This window comes from Lacerta agilis, chromosome 2 (genome assembly GCF_009819535.1).
Source record: "Lacerta agilis isolate rLacAgi1 chromosome 2, rLacAgi1.pri, whole genome shotgun sequence".
In the NCBI taxonomy this organism is placed as follows: domain Eukaryota; kingdom Metazoa; phylum Chordata; class Lepidosauria; order Squamata; family Lacertidae; genus Lacerta; species Lacerta agilis.
The window spans coordinates 116,433,886-116,451,981 of NC_046313.1; the positions used below are offsets into that span (position 1 = coordinate 116,433,886).

General features: G+C 44.8%; 3 protein-coding genes across 3 annotated transcripts in view; 2 read left to right on the forward strand and 1 right to left on the reverse strand.

Moving 5' to 3' along the window:
• Positions 1-7,346, reverse strand: part of LOC117042661 (oocyte zinc finger protein XlCOF6-like) — a 184,482-nt gene extending 177,136 nt beyond the window's left edge. Inside the window, exon 1 of the mRNA XM_033142248.1 lies at positions 7,336-7,346. The gene's annotated coding sequence lies outside the window, so the exon portion shown is untranslated. The remainder of the gene's footprint in view (positions 1-7,335) is intronic.
• Positions 385-1,629, forward strand: LOC117042565 (HLA class II histocompatibility antigen, DR alpha chain-like). The gene is given in 4 exon segments (XM_033142105.1): positions 385-424; positions 786-908; positions 911-988; positions 1,484-1,629. Coding segments are annotated over 4 exon segments (387 nt in total).
• Positions 7,347-14,856: 7,510 nt separating the features above from the next.
• LOC117042717 (zinc finger protein 420-like) overlaps positions 14,857-18,096 on the forward strand; it is a 51,672-nt gene continuing 48,432 nt past the window's right edge. Inside the window, exons 1-2 of the mRNA XM_033142336.1 lie at positions 14,857-15,914; positions 17,062-17,068. Coding sequence (XP_032998227.1) covers positions 14,894-15,914; positions 17,062-17,068 — 1,028 coding nt within the window. The 5' untranslated portion in view covers positions 14,857-14,893. The remainder of the gene's footprint in view (positions 15,915-17,061; positions 17,069-18,096) is intronic.

Genomic DNA, 18,096 nt, shown 5'->3' on the forward strand with positions numbered 1-18,096 from the left:
GGGGGGAGAGGTTGTCCCTCCAGCACGCAGTGTCCACCCCCCCCCCCTTGTTCACACACACAGTGTCTCCTCAAAGCAGCACATAACATTGTTCTAGTTACAGGTGGGTAGCTGTGTTGGTCTGCCATAGTCGAAAGAAAATAGAAATTCTTTCCAGTAGCACCTTAGAGACCAACTGAGTCTGTTCTTGGTATGAGCTTTTGTCAGTGTATCTGAAGAAGTGTGCATGCACACGAAAGCTCATACCAAGAACAAACTCAGTTGGTCTCTAAGGTGCTACTGGAAAGGATTTTCTATTTTATAACATTGTTCTGTTCAGGAAGGAAATGGCTCCCAAGGGGGGAGCTGGGGACCTGAGCGAGGGCAGCCCGGATCCCTAAAGCAATGAGCATCTCTGGCATCCTGACACCTGAGTGCCAGGCAGGTAGCAATGCAGGAAAAGAGGTGAAAAGGATTCCAAGGACTCAGGCCAAAATAACGATTTGATAGATATAAATTATCCAAGTGTCCTGTAGGTTTAATTCCTTGAGGTTTGTAATACAAACGAGGTGAAAACGCCAAGACAAGGCCTTGTTTCGGTATTCTTCCTCAGCTGGGAAATTGAGAGACCCTGGGTTAATTATCACACCGATAGTCTGAAGTTGTCTACAACAGATTAGTATCTAGAAATTTACAAGCGCATATATGAAATGTACAAAGAAATGTACAAGGGAAGTCTCTCGATTTTCCAGCTGAGGAAGAAAAACCAACACAAGCCCTAGGACAGAAGCACACAAACAAATAAGGAAACAATAAGCACACAAACGTCACCTGGCTGAAGAACCAGGAGGTGGTCTCCGAGGGCGTGGAAGAGACAGACTTCTACCCCAGCGTGGACAACAATTTCCGCAAGTTCTCCTACCTCTCCTTCGTCCCTCAGCAGGAGACATCTACGTTTGCCAAGTGGAGCACTGGGGCATCCCAGAGGGAAAGATGGAGAAGATCTGGCGTAAGCACCGGCAGGGCCGTCTTAAGTATATTGGGTGCCCTGGCGCGACGGCAAAGTCGTGTTCCCGTGCTCCGCCGGGTAGGGCGGAGGTGCCCTCCAGGCCATGGCGCCCTGGCACAATGCGCCAGGACACCAATGGTTAAGACGCCCTGAGCACCGGGCAGGATGGGGGCTTTTCTCTGGGACTTGAACTCAGAAACCCATATTCATGGCTTAAAAGAAACATGTTCTGATGATCAGAGTATTTATGCAAGTGAAGTACAATTGCAGTTTTGAATACTTTATTATTCGATCTTGCTAGCCGTGGGGCCACAAAAAGGTGATCAGACGCCTTCTGGGGGGTTCCTTGAGGTAGTTTCTCTCAGTTTAACTTAAAGTGTGCATTAAGGGCTGTGGGGAGGATGTCAGGACTCCTGGGTTCTTTCTTTTGCTGAACACACACACAGAGAAACAGAGTCCCTCCTTACCCTTCTCCCCTCTCTCTCTCCACCCCAGTTTCCAAGGCACCCTCTCCCATCCCGGAGACGATGGAGAACGTGCTGTGTGCCCTGGGCTTGGCCTTTGGCATCCTGGGCATCATCGCTGGCACCATCCTTTTCTTCAGGCATGAGGACAAACAATCGCAGGGGGGCCTCATGTGAGTCGAACCCGTTTCCCTTCACCAAAATGGCCAAAGGCCTGGAAACAATGCCTTATGAGGAACAGCTTAGGGAGCTGGGTATGTTAGAAGATTCCACCTAAACATTAGGAAGAACTTCCTGACAGTAAGAGCTGTTCGACAGTGGATTTGCTGCCAAGGAGTGTGGTGGAGTCTCCTTCTTTGGAGGTCTTGAAGCGGAGGCTTGACAGCCATCTGTCAGGAATGCTTGATGGTGTTTCCTGCTTGGCAGGGGGTTGGACTGGATGGCCCTTGGGGTCTCTTCCAACTCTAGGATTCTATGATTCTATGATAATATTGGGTGGGGGCAGGTAGGCCGCACCCTGCCTAATCCATCACGTAACACGACAAGCGCGTACAAATCCCCTTTAACTTTTGGGGGAGAGCCCCTCCAATATTTTATGGGGGTGCCAAAGATCCCTGGCCCCTAGAATATGGCTCCTATGACCAGCCCCATTACCCCTCCCCCGTTGCAACACCCCTGCAATGTAGGCTCTGTTGTTGTTTCTCCTTTCTGGGGGAGGGGTCGCACATTCAGACTCCCTCCCCGCGAGAGGGACCTGGATGAAGACCCCCCTAGAGAAGGGTGAGGGGGAGCCTGTGGGGAGAGACGGGGAGTGGAAAGGAAGTGCCCCTTCTGTCTCAGGCAGCCACGTGTCTCTTCCCACCCCCAGAGGCTGGCTCCATCTCTGGGCTTCACGGAAGACCTTGCAAGGCAAACCTGGGGGGGGGACCCCCCTTGGCTCCTTGGATCTGCCCCTCCCCCACTCTCCTGATCCTAAGAAGGAAGTTGGGGGGGCCCTTCCTTGCTCCCCCCCCATCCTCTCCCCTCCCAACCTCCCTCTTCCAAGATTGAAAGTCACGTCCTTCTCTCCCCACAAACCCAGATCACCCCCAAATATGATGCACCTCCCGCACCCTCTGCTGTGGGGGAGGAGGGAGGAGGGGGGCCATGTCCCCCTGGAGCCCCAAAAGCAAGAGGCCAAAGGCAGCGCCGTCCCGTCCTCTTCCCATCCCGACACAGGAAGGGGCATCTCTATCACCGTAGCTCTAGGGAAACGCGTATCCCAAAAGGAACCGGAAGTGTCGTTGGTAAAAGTGACGCCAAAAGGGGAGATTCGGAAGAGGGAGGAGGGGCGTCGGTGGAGAACCCCCCCCCCAAAAAAAAACCCTTTCTGTTGCACACAAGGAAAGCGGAATAATCTGGAGCGAGGTAGGTGGAGGACCAAGAGGGAGAGTGGGAAATTAGGGGGGGCGGAATAAGAGGGGGAGGACAGGGCAAGAGACCCCCCCCCAAGAAAGCGCCCTCCCTGGTGCACATAAACATAAAATCATAGAGTTGGAAGAGACCACAAGGGCCATCCAGTCCAACCCCCTGCCAAGCAGGAAACACCATCAAAGCATTCCTGACACCTTTGACCAGGTATGAATACCTGGCCCAGGAAGAGGGTCGGGACTAAGCATTGATTTAAACTAAGCAATGGGGTTAAACGCGAAATGATTATATGTGTTCCTGTGAGAGGGGGGTTTGGATATTTTGCTCTGTAATGGAAAAAACTGTAATGGAAAAATCCCAGGTGTGGAACTGCCCAGCCACCTGGCCCTTAGGGATAGGCCCACTGGTTTCTGCGGAGTTAAATAAAAGAAGTCCAGCCACTGGAGCAAGGACAAGACAGGGTTTATTATTGTGCAATAGGTTACAGTCAAAACTGCACCCCCAGAATAGTGTTACAAGAACTTTTAAAACTCCTATCATATCCCAGAATACAGTTTGGAAACATCATCACTACATCATCACTACCTCACAAAAAAGGGTTATACATGATTTACATATAGGAAAAACAGGAAAGACAAGATTAGCATATGGGGGAAACAGAGCAATATCAGGGAGATAGCCTTGAGAAGTGTGAATGGGTGTTAAGTACTGGCAAGGATACCTTGAGCACTTATCTGGGAGAGAACAATGGGATTCTGGTTGAGGGATATTAGCCTGAAGCACCCAGAGATTACCTGCTGAGGCATTTCCCTGTGTACATGGTCTCTCGCCTACTGGATCATGGCAGAGAGATGGGTCCCCTTAAGGGCATCACTCCATACCCCAAATGAGTTTACTCAGGAGGAGACTTTGCTTAGGTGACCCCCCCCCCATAATTTCCGTAACAGCTCCCCTCGGTGGGAGAGGGGGGGCGTATGAAATGTTTAACCATGTAATGATTTGTGCTTTTTCTCTTCCGTTCTGCCACCACTTTCCATTCTTGGTAACATGGTTGTAGTAGTAGAGTCCTTTAAGTTCCTGGGCTCTATAATTTCTTATAACTTAAATTGGTCAAGCAACATCAATAGTATTATTAAAAAGGTCCACCAGAGGCTGTATTTCCTGCGTCAACTAAGGAAATTTAAATTGTCCCAGGAAGTGTTGTTCCAATTCTACAGAGGCATCATTGAAACTGTTCTCTGTAATTCTATAACAGCTTGGTACGGTACAGCCTCCAAGAGAGACAAGAAAAGGCTCCAACGAGCTGTAAGAATTGCAGAAAGGGTAATTGGTGTTAGCTTGCCTTCAATAGAGACAATTTATGCTACCCGAGTTAGGAAGAGAGCAGAGAGAATTGTAGCAGATCCTTTACATCCCGGTCATCATCTGCTTGATTTACTTCCATCTGGACGTCGCTACAGGAGTTCATATACAAAATCGGCCAGGCACAAGAATAGTTTTTTCCCTTGTGCCATTAAATTGTTAAATTCATAGTTGTATAGCTGAAGGGGGGGTAAATTATGGGTGGGTTTCCTTGATTCTTTGTATTGTGAGAGGAACAGTGTCTGTATGTTTACATTGCAATGTAGCTGAAACAAATTCCAAGTATGTTGGAAAATGTACTTGGCCAATAATAAATTATTCCTATTCCTATTCCTATTCCTATTTTAATTGGAAAATTTCAAAATCTTTAATAAAAAAAAGAATCTTAGCCACACTTTCTTCTGGAATATCATCAACTGGACCTCTTTGGAATAGGAGCCAGGCATCTTTTGGGATTTCATCCAGACACACCTTTAGTGTGTGGGGGGGGGACAGCTGTGGTGCTGCAAGTTGGCGGACTCACTGTATGTTCCTAAGCAAGCAAATTTGGGGACGTACGATTTCCTTTAAAAAGCTCTTCCATAGGTGCCAAAAACCAGAAAGACAATCACGGGATACAAGTAACCAAAGAAAAAATATCAAATAATCAGCCGTGACTAAATCCCTAAAACGAGGGACAGATATAATAAAAAAAGATAAATAACTCATACTTAACTGAAAATTGGGGGTCCCCAAACAACTTGGTGAACTTAGACAAAAAATATATGTATATATTACTCAAATGAAAACCTTCAAAACTGAAACCCTAAACTGCTCTTCCTCGTTTCACTGGATTCTCCGTCAGTTTCCTCAGAGGGAAATTAGAAAGTTATCAAGATTAAATCAAAAGAATACGAGCAGTAGGGGGAGAGAGTCCTCCCAAAGTATTCCGTGTAATTTAAACTCAGGCTAGCTAGAACACCACAATGCATTGGGTTTTGTAGAACTAGAAACCTGAAGGACATCTTAGTACATGCGGATATGCCCAGTGAAGTCCAACCACAGCCCGATAGGCTTGGAGGTCATTTCAAATGCGGCCGATGTACCATATGTAGTTTAACTATTGAACAAAAAGAATTTACCATCCCTAATACCAATAGGGTGATCCAACTGGAAAATTTCACAAACTGTAATTCTCGAGGCGTAGTATATGCCATCCAATGTACTTGTAACTTATGGTACATTGGGAGCACCATAAGAACGGTGAAGACAAGGATTATGGAACATAAAAGCCGGATAACTAATAAAGTCATGGAAGCCCCTCTCACATCACACTTCATTAACGTCAATCACAGTCCAACTGATTTCAAATGGTTTGTCATTTATAAACGCACACAGATTGAACCGAACCTAGAGATATTACATAAGAAATTATTGCAAAAAGAAGTTTATTGGATCCATAGATTTTCATCCTTGGCACCAACAGGCCTCAACATGAGCTTGGACTTCATTCCTTTTTTATAGAGAGGCCTTGATACAGACTCAGAATTTAGATTTTTGAGTTTTCTACAAGTAAGTTTGTAGCAGAGAATGCTTCAGGACACGCCTAACATATAATTTTACTCTATTATTTTACTCTATTCCTTTAAGAAACCATTAACTCAGTGGAACCATTCCCAGCATGTCTCTATCAGTAGAAGCCTTTACAGATATACTTTATAGCAGTGTTTTTCAACCACTGTTCCGTGGCACACTAGTGTGCCACGAGATGTTGCCTGGTGTGCCGTGGGAAAAAATGTGTTTATTTGATTCCTATTCAAGAGAATTACTTTATATATAGTCAATAGGCACAGAGTTAAATTTTTTAACATTTTCTAATGGTGGTGTGCCTCGTGATTTTTTTCATAAAACAAGTGTGCCCTTGCCCAAAAAAGGTTGAAAAACACTGCTTTATAGTAATCAATTTAGCAACCATCATTACCAGGTTATAGTCTTATCTGTTTATAGTCTGTTTAAAACACATAGGTGTTCTATTGTTATTCTTCACAAAATGAGCCCATTTGAATATACTATAAATTTGCTAGTTTCAGCTGTAAAGTGTTTGGACACGCCTAAAACATTATGAACCTGCCTCTTTAAGAAATCATTCTTACCCGGTATATAAACCAGGAAATAGGCAACATCAGTAGCAGTCTCTATTATGTGCTTGTAGCATTTAGTCACAGGAGCCCGTGCGGCTCCGTCTTTAAAACTATGTTTTTTGTTAACACAATTATTTAGGTTAGCTAGCCTGAGTTTAAATTACACGGAATACTTTGGGAGGACTCTCTTCCCCCTACTGCTCGTTTTAGATTCTTTTGATTTAATCTTGATAACTTTCTAATTTCCCTCTGAGGAAACTGACGGAGAATCCAGTGAAACGAGGAAGAGCATTCCCAAATCACCCTGCACCATTGAATTCCTGAGGCTGCTGTATTGTGTCTAGGACACTGGCAACGGGACAGTGCCTTCCACTGGATGAGTCCCCTCCTTGCCCCTCTCTGCACCTGCTGCCTGAGGGGGCTGCCTCAATCTCCCTCACGGTGGAGCAGGCCCTAAGAACAGCCTTCTCTCTGCCCCCAAAATACAGGAAACAGGACAAAGAAGGCCTTGGAGTGTCACCCTAATCAGGAACATGATAATGATAATGATAATAGGTTGTAAGTCACTTTGGGCTGCCCTGGGCAAGAGGAAGAAACTAATATGTTCAATAAATAACAATAACAACCATTGAAATTGCAATAATAATAATAATGCAGGCCGGGGGGGGGAGGGGAACCCCACCAATTCCATAGCAGTCTTCCCAATCTCTTATATATCCATCTGGGGAGGGGTCTCTATCAAGGCCTCTCTCACCTCCTTTCCAGGGATTCCTGCCAGGGGGAACCCAGAGCATGGAACTGGGACCTCACTTCAAGTCTCAGCCCTTCCACAGAAGGAAGGGGAGGGGGAGCATTTCCCTACTTCCCTGTCATCCCCTCTCACCCCAAATCCTTCCCTGCTGATTCAGGGGGAGTAAAAGCACATCCTTCTTCCCCCTTCCCCCCCCTAAGTCTTTCCCCCCATACACACACACACACAAATATATATAACCTCTTTTTCCTTCCCTCCCTAATGTGCGCCGCATCCTAGAGAGAGGAAGTTTAGGGGGGGAAAGGGAGTTGCGCTTGGCACTGCTACTACTTAGGGGTCTAAAACAGATAAATGACAATATTATCATTTGACCCAGAGGTTTTTAAATTTAAGAACAATTTTACAGTCCTCTGAACATCAAATTTATACCTATTTGACTTCCCCCTCCTCCCCCCACCCCGGTATCCAAGTTTCTAATTCCCCCCCTTGCATATAATTTAATTTTCTCCATTTAATTTTCAAATATTATTTCCCCCAAATCATACAACTTCTTCATAAATGTCACATCAATCCTGCTTATGTTTTAACATGTTTACAGTGTTCCTTAACTGTCAGGGGTTCAGGTTTCAAGGAAGAGAACAAAGAAATATGAAACACATAAAGTTCAGTTACCTCCTCCTCCTATTTTAACATCTCGGAATATTCTCCCACGTCTTCCCCCTGTTGTGGGATCATACTACTAGAGAGTAAGAAGGGACCCCGGCGGGGGGGGGGCATCAAGTCCAACCCCCTGCAATGCAGAAATGTCCATACCTTCTACTTGTCTGTATGAACTCTGGTTTCTAATGACATATTCTATCCTCTGAATACCCCCAGGCCATACTTTTCCTCATTCAACCTCTATATATTTATTAATTACCTGCACAGTCCGTTGGGCTTCAGGAGGTCCATACGGACCATTTTGAGAGACCCAGGTTTGAGACTATTTTAGGGACTGTGCTATGGGCCTGTCAGAGAACGAGTGACAAGGCTTGGTGCTAGCGGTCAGCTGAAGGAGTGCTCAGGTAGGAGAATGTTCTTGGATCTAGACCTCCACCTGTCAGCCTTGCTGGGGCGAGTGAGAGTTCATTCTTTCCGGAATTAACTGATAGTTCCAGAACACATTTTAGGTTTATACGACTGTATCGTCCAAGACCGGCTTGAAATTAACATTGTGATAAATGGTATGAGCTTTTGTGTGCATGCACACGAAAGCTCATACCAAGAACAAACTTAGTTGGTCTCTAAGGTGCTACTGGAAGGATTTTTTTATTTTGTTTTGACTATGGCAGACCAACATGGCTACCTACCTATATCATGATAACTGTTTCCTAATATTTGAGCTGGCAAAATATTGCGAATCACAATGTGTGTTAAGGGCTAGGCAGTATCTGGTTTTCAACATTGCAATAATTCACCAGCTAAACACTGCAATGTTATCACCAGCTAAACACCATAATATTTTCAGCGCCAAAACTCACAATATCAGCAGTGAAACACTGAAATCTACCACAATGTCTGAAATAATGGAACTATACAGAAGCAAACAGTGCAATGTCCTTGGAACAGCTACTACTTAGGGGTCTAAACGGATAAATGACAATATTATCATCACGCACTCAGTTTCATCAGCAGGCAAGCCAAAATGCACCCCAAGAGGACTTTCACAACCTCCCACCAGATGTCAAAGAAAAAAACAACTATCTGACCTTTAGAAGACATCTGAAGGCAGCCCTGTTTAGGGAAGTTTTAAAGGACTGGTGTTTTAATGTATTTTTTTATCATTTGTTGGAAGCGGCCCAGAGTGGCTGGGGAAACCCAGCCAGATGGGAGGAAATTATTATTATTACTACTACTACTATTGCATGGCTACCAAATGGCGGTATTCAGGACAATCCAAAGTAGGGAGATGAGTCATCCTGAATACAGATAATCTGGGACTGCCAGGCTTCCAACAGGGAATGGGGTGGGGGGAGGGGGGTCAGTGGTGCTGGAAGGGGAGGGGTCTCTGTCATCCTCTCCCTCCCTTTAACCCTTGCTTGGACAGCCAGGCGCCCCACGACCCCAGGGATTCCTGCCAGGGGGAAACCAAGCGAATGGGGGGCCTCAGCTCAACCCCCAGCCCTGCGTGTGGATGGGGTCCTCATTTCCCTTCCCACCAAGGCGCCCAAGGGGGTTTAGGGCAGCTGAGCATTTCTCGCCCGCCCCCCTCCCCAGGAAAGAGAAACGGGAGTTTGGTGATGCTGCTGCCAAGGAGATCTTGCAAGGGAAACCCTGCAGGTGTCGGGTCCCCACTTCCCACCTGGATCGCATGGATCAGGGCATCCTGATCAAGTTTGCAGATGACACCAAATTGGGAGGGGTGGCTAATACCCCAGAGGACAGGATCACACTTCAAAATGACCTTAACAGATTAGACAACTGGGCAAAAGCAAACAAGATGAATTTTAACAAGGAGAAATGTAAAGTACTACACTTGGGCAAAAAAAAATGAAAGGCATACATACAGGATGGGTGACACCTGGATCACCCATACAGGATGGGTGACACCTGGCTTGAGAGCAGTACATTGAGAGCCAGTGTGGTGTAGTGGTTAAGAGCGGTAGACTCGTTATCTGGGGAACCGGGTTCGTGTCTCCACTCCTCCACATGCAGCTGCTGGGTGACCTTGGGCTAGTCACACTTCTCTGAAGTCTCTCAGCCCCACTCACCTCACAGAGTGTTTGTTGTGGGGGAGGAAGGGAAAGGAGAATGTTAGCCGCTTTGAGACTCCTTCGGGTAGTGAAAAGCGGGATATCAAATCCAAACTCTTCTTCTTCTTCTACATGTGAAAAGGATCTAGGAGTCTTGGTAGACCACAAAGTTGACATGAGTCAACAGTGTGATGCAGCAGCTAAAATAGCCAATGCAATTCTGGGCTGCATCAATAGGAGTATAGCGTCTAGATCAAGGGAAGTAACAGTACCACTATATTCTGCTCTGGTCAGACCTCACCTGGAATACTGTGTCCAGTTCTGGGCACCACAGTTCAAGAAGGATACTGACAAGCTGGAACGTGTCCAGAGGAGGGCAACCAAAATGGTCATTTTTAATTGACTTCCTCGAATTCCCCCCCCCCTGCTGACTTCAAAGTAACACATATTTCCCAGTTTTCCTCTCATCTTCTAATCTAATTTAAACTACATTTCTTTCCTCCTTGACACTTTTATAAATATAATATTCCAAACTTAATTGCTTACATTTTCTTCTCTACCTCAGCCTCATTATACTTCTGAACTTTCCTAATTCTTTAACCAATTTTAACTATTCTAACCATATTCTCAAAACTACACCCCTTTTCTTACCCCCTTCCCTCCCTTCGGCCTCCAAAATTTTGGCAAATATTTTTAACATTTTCCGTTGTCGCAGTGTCCATATCCATTTGTCAAAACCATATAAAAGTAAAATATCATATAGTAAGTCCAGTCTTTTTACCCTATACCAACCCTTTCAAAAAAAAACGACCCAAAAGTCAAAAATTGCTGGTTCCTGTTCCTGCCTGTCCTCTTGCAGCCTTGTAGCATTCTCATAGTGAAATGGCGTAGCCCTGGGTAGTTGCACTTGTTTATCTTCCTTCTGAGCCAAGACTTTCCCATTGTCCATTCCTTTTTGCGTGCAGACTCCAATTGGTATTTCTTCTTGCAGCTTCTCTTCTTCCTTTTGGAGTGGTGTTAAATCCTCCGAACTATCTTTCATCTCACGTCCGTTATTCTGTGCAATCAAATTCAGTCTTTCCGCCAACTGTCCCAAGCACTCCATTTTCTCAGCTAACTGTTGCAAGAGTTCCAAAGTTTGTTTCTTAAATTCCGCCGACCATTTTCCCTTAGCCATACTCAAGGTCGAAAAACAACTTTCCAGTCAAAACAACTTATTTCCTTTCTGCGTACAGCACCATTTTGCTTTGTTCTTGCCAAGCTTTTCGAGACCCCCAGAAAGAAGGGGTATATATTTTCCGAACCAATTCAAATCAGATCAAGTCTCAAATCCAACTTCCCTTTTACAGGGAAAACAGTTACAGAAGACTTCTTTTGTTTCACAACTTTGACAGCAGCCTCGGTTGCAATGTTACACTGTCTCTTACTGTATCAACTGCCAGGGACCGACCTCTGTTTTCAGAGTCCCTTCCAAGCTGAATTTTAAATTTTTTCCCCTTAATTAAATTGGTACTTACAAAGTCCAAATAGGTTCCTAGTTTTGGAGAAATTGGAACGCTCTTTCTGCCAGCAGCCACTACTTTTCGCTGCGATGGTAGTGCTTTACTCCACAGTGCCCTAGCCTTCAACCCCGCTCGCTCGCGGCAGCCCTTACTAGGGCTTACCGGCGAGTAGGGGAGGCTCTCCGGGCACCCGCTGGATCCACGCCTCCAGGACTCTCTACCTGGAGTTTTTCGGGGGGTCGCGGCGCAGTTGCGACTCCCCCTCCCACCGCAACGACGGAGAAACCTCAGAGCGGAGGTTTCTCCCAACTGTGCATCTTGGCGCCCCAACCGGAAGTCCGTGGTTAAGATTCTAATACACAATTGTGGGTGAGAGAAACAGCCAGGGAATATGAAACTGGTGTAAAGATTAGTTTCTTCTTTACACTCAGGCGGAAACATCACTGGTTTCACTTCCTTTCTCCAGTCATTACAAAGAGGTTCAGTTGATATTCCAGAAAAATAGTGTGGTTCAGATTCAGATTCTGAGCCACAATCGTTGCTGAGAAATACAGCCAGGGAATATGAAGCTGATTTAAAGATGGGTTCCTTCTTTACACTTTATTCTTATAATATGATTACTCACCACTGGTTTCATCTTCTTTCCTCCCTCCCCCATCAGTTTTTTCACTTTTAAAATTCCCCTTTTTCAGTGTCTCACATATTTTTATATTGTGATCTTCAGATGCAGAGTGATATACAAATTTACTAAATAATTCCCAGTTGGAGCAGAAATTGTATATCCAGAAGCCCTAGGCCACCGACTGCAAATGAGGTGAGCTGAGCTTCAGGGACACTCTGTAGGTTTTGTGGGTTTGTCTTTTTGGGGCTGTGTGTGATTAAGTTTGTGTGCTTAATTGTTCCTTATTTGTTTGTGTGCTTCTTTCCTAGGGCTGTGCTTGTTGTCTACGGCTTCTGCCTCTGGGAATTGTGGAACTATCCAGGCTTGTGTGTGTGTTTGTTTCTGGCTGTGTGTGATTAAGTTTGTGTGTGATTAAGACTAGCTGTGGGCGGAGCTAGTCAGTGCCTGGAGGGCAGCGGCACGTGCCTGTCGGCGCGCACAGTTTGACCCATCTTTTAGATAAAGGGTAACTGGTCTCAAACGTTTATTGGGGCAGACCTAGGTTTCCTTTATGTCCTGACTTCAAGCTTTTCAGGATGGAGAGTGAGGGGACAACTGTTGTTGTTGTTGTTGTTCAGTCGTGTCTGACTCTTCGTGACCCCATGGACCAGAGCACGCCAGGCACGCCTATCCTTCACTGCCTCTCGCAGTTTGGCCAAACTCATGTTAGTAGCTTCGAGAACACTGTCCAACCATCTCATCCTCTGTCGTCCCCTTCTCCTTGTGCCCTCCATCTTTCCCAACATCAGGGTCTTTCTAGGGAGTCTTCTCTTCTCATGAGGTGGCCAAAGTACTGGAGCCTCAACTTCAGGATCTGTCCTTCTAGTGAGCACTCAGGGCTGATTTCTTTAAGGATGGATAAGTTTGATCTTCTTGCAGTCCATGGGACTCTCAAGAGTCTCCTCCAGCACCATAATTCAAAAGCATCAATTCTTCGGCGATCAGCCTTCTTTATGGTCCAGCTCTCACTTCCGTACATTACTACTGGGAAAACCATAGCTTTAACTATACGGACCTTTGTTGGCAAGGTGATGTCTTTGCTTTTTAAGATGCTGTCTAGGTTTGTCATTGCTTTTCTCCCAAGAAGCAGGCGTCTTCTAATTTCGTGACTGCTGTCACCATCTGCAGTGATCATGGAACCCAAGAAAGTGAAATCTCTCACTGCCTCCATTTCTTCCCCTTCTATTTGCCAGGAGGTGATGGGACCAGTGGCCATGATCTTAGTTTTTTTGATGTATAGCTTCAGACCATATTTTGCGCTCTCCTCTTTCACCCTCATTAAAAGGTTATTTAATTCCTCCTCACTTTCTGCCATCAAAGTAGTATCATCAGCATATCTGAGGTTGTTGATATTTTTTCCGGCAATCTTAATTCCGGTTTGGGATTCATCCAGTACAACTGTAGTCACCTGCAATTCCTGCGCAATGTTTGTCTTCTTGCCAAAGGATGTAGGCAGCTACACCTGCAGCAATTGCAAGTTGGTTGCCATACTAGAAGACAAGGTCCAGCAACTTGAGGCCCGTATATCTACGCTTCAGAAAATTAAGGAACTGGAGCTTTTCATATATGCAGCATAGCACACTTTCTGCACCAAGGGGGAGTCAGGGCACATCCCTGAAGGAGGAGGTCAGTTCCCCAACACAGGAGCCAGATGTATGGAGGAACGTGACTCATAGAAGTAGAAAGCCCAGGGATCGCTCTGAGTGTTTAGAACTATGCAATGGGGCGTGTTGAATTTTTCATCTTTAAAAATCTTGATTTGAGGGGTGTTAAAAAGTTGTGGTATGATTAGGTAATTTGAAATATATTTTGGTTACTTGTAAATATTTAGGTCTTGCTTGGTAAATATCTATGTGAAAAGTTTTTTTAATTTTTTTTAAATTTTTCTGTCATTTAAACGTATAGGTTATTCCCAAATTTTCATGGAAACAGATGTTGATAAATGCCTAAAATTGATTACAAGATATGTAGTTCTGTTATATATGTATTGTAGTTATCTGTATTATTAATATTATTAATTATTAATATGTAGTTATCTGTATTATTAATATGGGTATGTTTAGCCTGGAGAAGGTTAAGGGTGATATGATAGCCATGTTCAAATATAAAAAGTATGTCATATAGAGGAGGGTGAAAGGTTGTTTTCTGCTGCTCCAGAAAAGCGGACACGGAGCAATGGATTCAAATTAAAAGAAAGAAGATTCCACCTAAACATTAGGAAGAACTTCCTGACAGTAAGAGCTGTTTGACAGTGGAATTTGCTGCCAAGGAGTGTGGTGGAGTCTCCTTCTTTGGAGGTCTTTAAGCGGAGGCTTGACAGCCATCTGTCAGGAATGCTTTGATGGTGTTTCCTGCTTGGCAGGGGGTTGGACTGGATGGCCCTTGTGGTCTCTTCCAACTCTAGGATTCTGTGATTCTAGGAAGAACATGAGAGAGGCCTGGAAAGGGAATTTCCACTGAGGAACGTCAGACTAGTTTGAGATCAGATGCCATATAATTATTATAAATAATAATTGGTCAACTTAGGACCCTGATGACTAGTGGCCAGGTTAATGGAAATAGAGCAGCTCCCTTTCCTATGAGAAAACACTTTTTATGAAAAGTAAACCCCATAGTTCAACTGTATTCTAAGAAAAGGCTGCTTCATTAATGCTGATTAAGGGTTATGAAAGGCTGATGATGCATTACAATTATTTAACATTATTTCATTTGCATTTCCTAAAAATTTGGAACATATGCAGGACAGCAGAGAATGTATGAGATGATAAAATAACACCAGGTGCTAATTGATGTGCGTAATATTCCTTTCTTCTCTTCCTAGAAAGCAAATAGGATTTCCTCCCCCCCTTCGGCCTCCAAAGCACAATGGAGAAGGCAGTCAGAATTCTGGGGGGCTATGTTCAATGGGAATAACGAAGAAACCATATAAATACATGGAGTGTGGAAAGAGAAAGAAGAAACAATTAGAAAGTATGGAGTGTGGAAAGAGCTTCACTGATAGTGGAAAACTTAGAATTCATCAACGGACTCACACTGGGGGGGAACCATTTGAATGTATGGAGTGTGGAAAGAGCTTCACTGAGAGTGGAACACTTAGAAATCATCAACGGACTCACACAGGGGAGAAACCATTTGAATGTATGGAGTGTGGAAAGAGCTTCACTGAGAGTGGAACACTTAGAAATCATCAACGGACTCACACAGGGGAGAAACCATTTAAATGTATGGAGTGTGGAAAGAGCTTCACTGAGAGTGGAACACTTAGAAATCATCAACGGACTCACACGGGGGAGAAACCATTTAAATGTATGGAGTGTGGAAAGAGCTATAGTCAGAGTGGACACCTTACAATTCATCAAAGGATTCACACGGGTGAGAAACCATTTGAATGTATGGAGTGTGGAAAGAGCTTCACTGATAGTGGAAAACTTAGAATTCATCAACGGAGTCACACGGGGGAGAAACCATTTCAATGTATGGAGTGTGGAAAGAGCTTCACTGAGAGTGGAACACTTAGAATTCATCAAAGGACTCACACGGGTGAAAAACCATTTGAATGTATGGAGTGTGGAAAGAACTTCAGTCGGAATGGAACACTTAGAATTCATCAACGGACTCACACAGGGGAGAAACCATTTGAATGTATGGAGTGTGGAAAGAGCTTCACTGAGAGTGGAAAACTTAGAATTCATCAACGGACTCACACAGGGGAGAAACCATTTAAATGTATGGAGTGTGGAAAGAGCTTCACTGAGAGTGGAAACCTTAGAATTCATGAACGGAGTCACACAGGGGAGAAACCATTTAAATGCATTGAATGTGGAAAGAGCTTCACTGATAGTGGAAAACTTAGAATTCATGAACGGAGTCACACAGGGGAGAAACCATTTAAATGCATGGAATGTGGAAAGAGCTTCACTGAGAGTGGAAAACTTAGAATTCATCAATGGAGTCACACGGGGAGAAACCATTTAAATGTATAGAGTGTGGAAAGAGCTTCAGTCAGAGTGGAAAACTTAGAATTCATCAACGGACTCATAGAATCATAGAATCCTAGAGTTGGAAGAGACCACAAGGGCCATCCAGTCCAACCCCCTGCCAAGCAGGAAACACCATCAAAGCATTCCTGACAGATGGCTGTCAAGCCTCCGCTTAAAGACCTCCAAAGAAGGAGAATCCACCACACTCCTTGGCAGCAAATTCCACTGTCGGACAGCTCTTACTGTCAGGAAGTTCTTCCTAATGTTTAGGTGGAATCTTCTTTCTTGTAGTTTGAATCCATTGCCCCGTGTCCGCTTCTCTGGAGCAGCAGAAAACAACCTTTCATCCTCCTCTATATGACATCCTTTGATATATTTGAACATGGCTATCAGATCACCCCTTAACCTTCTCTTCTCCAGGCTAAACATACCCAGCTCCCTAAGCCGTTCCTCATAAGGCATTGTTTCCAGGCCTTTCACCATTTTGGTTGCCCTCCTCTGGACACGTTCCAGCTTGTCAGTATCCTTCTTGAACTGTGGTGCCCAGAACTGGACACAGTATTCCAGGTGAGGTCTGACCAGAGCGGAATACAGTGGTACTATTACTTCCCTTGATCTAGATGCTATACTCCTATTGATGCAGCCCAGAATTGCATTGGCTTTTTTAGCTGCTGCATCACACTGTTGACTCATGTCAAGTTTATGGTCTACCAAGACTCCTAGATCCTTTTCACATGTACTGCTCTCAAGCCAGGTGTCACCCATCCTGTATTTGTGCCTTTCATTTTTTTTGCCCAAGTGTAGTACTTTACATTTATCCCTGTTAAAATTCATCTTGTTTGCTTTGGCCCAGTTCTCTAATCTGTTAAGGTCATTTTGAATTGTGATCCTGTCCTCAGGGGTATTAGCCACCCCTCCCAATTTGGTGTCATCTGCAAACTTGATCAGGATGCTCTCAAGCCCATCATCCAAGTCATTGATAAAAATGTTGAATAAGACTGGGCCCAAGACAGAACCTTGTGGCACCCCACTAGTCACTTCTCTCCCGGATGAAGAGGAGCCGTTAATGAGTACCCTTTGTGTTCGGTCAGTCAGCCAGTTACAAATCCACTGAATGGTAGCCTTGTCCAGCCCACATTTTACCAGCTTCTTTACAAGAACATCATGGGGCACCTTGTCAAAGGCCTTGCTGAAATCAAGATAGGCTACATCCACAGCATTCCCTTCATCTACCAGGCTTGTAATTCTGTCACAGGGGAGAACCCATTTCAATGCCTGGAGTGTGGAAAAAGCTTCAGTCAGAGTGGACACCTTAGAAACCATCAACGGAGTCACACGGGAGAAACCATTTAAATGTATGGGGTGGGAAAGAGCTTCAGTACAAGTGGAGTTCTTACAAAACATCAACAAACTCAGAATATTTAGTGTAGTGTTAGATAGGGGGAGTGTGTGCTTCTAGAGTGTTGCTTCTGAATGAGGATGGACTGAGAGTGAGCTGGTTTTGGTGTTTGGTGCAGGGAGCTGGAAATGTTTGTATCTGGGAATGGAGAGTCACACAAAGTGGAGCTGAAACTGGGGGTGTTGCTTTGGAAGCAGAGTTAGATTAATATTGTAGGAACAGCAGCGTAACTCCCTCACCTTTTCTTTTGATTTATAGATATATGTGCATAGATATATTTGGTGATAGGAGAAATAAAAGGGGTACTTAGTGGCCTAACCAGGAAAGGGAGGGAATGGGGCACAGGGAAGAAGGGGCTGTTCCAGAACATCTCAAAGCAAAGTGCTGGGGGGGGGCACTGGCACAAGTGTGTGTAGAATGCTGTCCCCAAAATGACACAAGGGAGAAGCAATGGATGAGTATAATTTGGAAGGAGGTTCAGGCAGGTCCCAAACCGAGAGTGCCAATGGTCAACATCCTCCAAATCCACCAGCTGCCCTAAGGCAGGACTCAGAGCCACTCTGTGCGCAGAGGGTGGAATGCCTCCCTCCACCTTTGCAACTGGACATACTCCTAGGGCAGTGATGGCAAACCTTTTAGAGACTGAGGACCCAAACTGCAACACAAAACACACTCATTTATCACAAAGTGCCAACGCAGCCTGTTGTCTTTGTCCATGGAGTTTTCT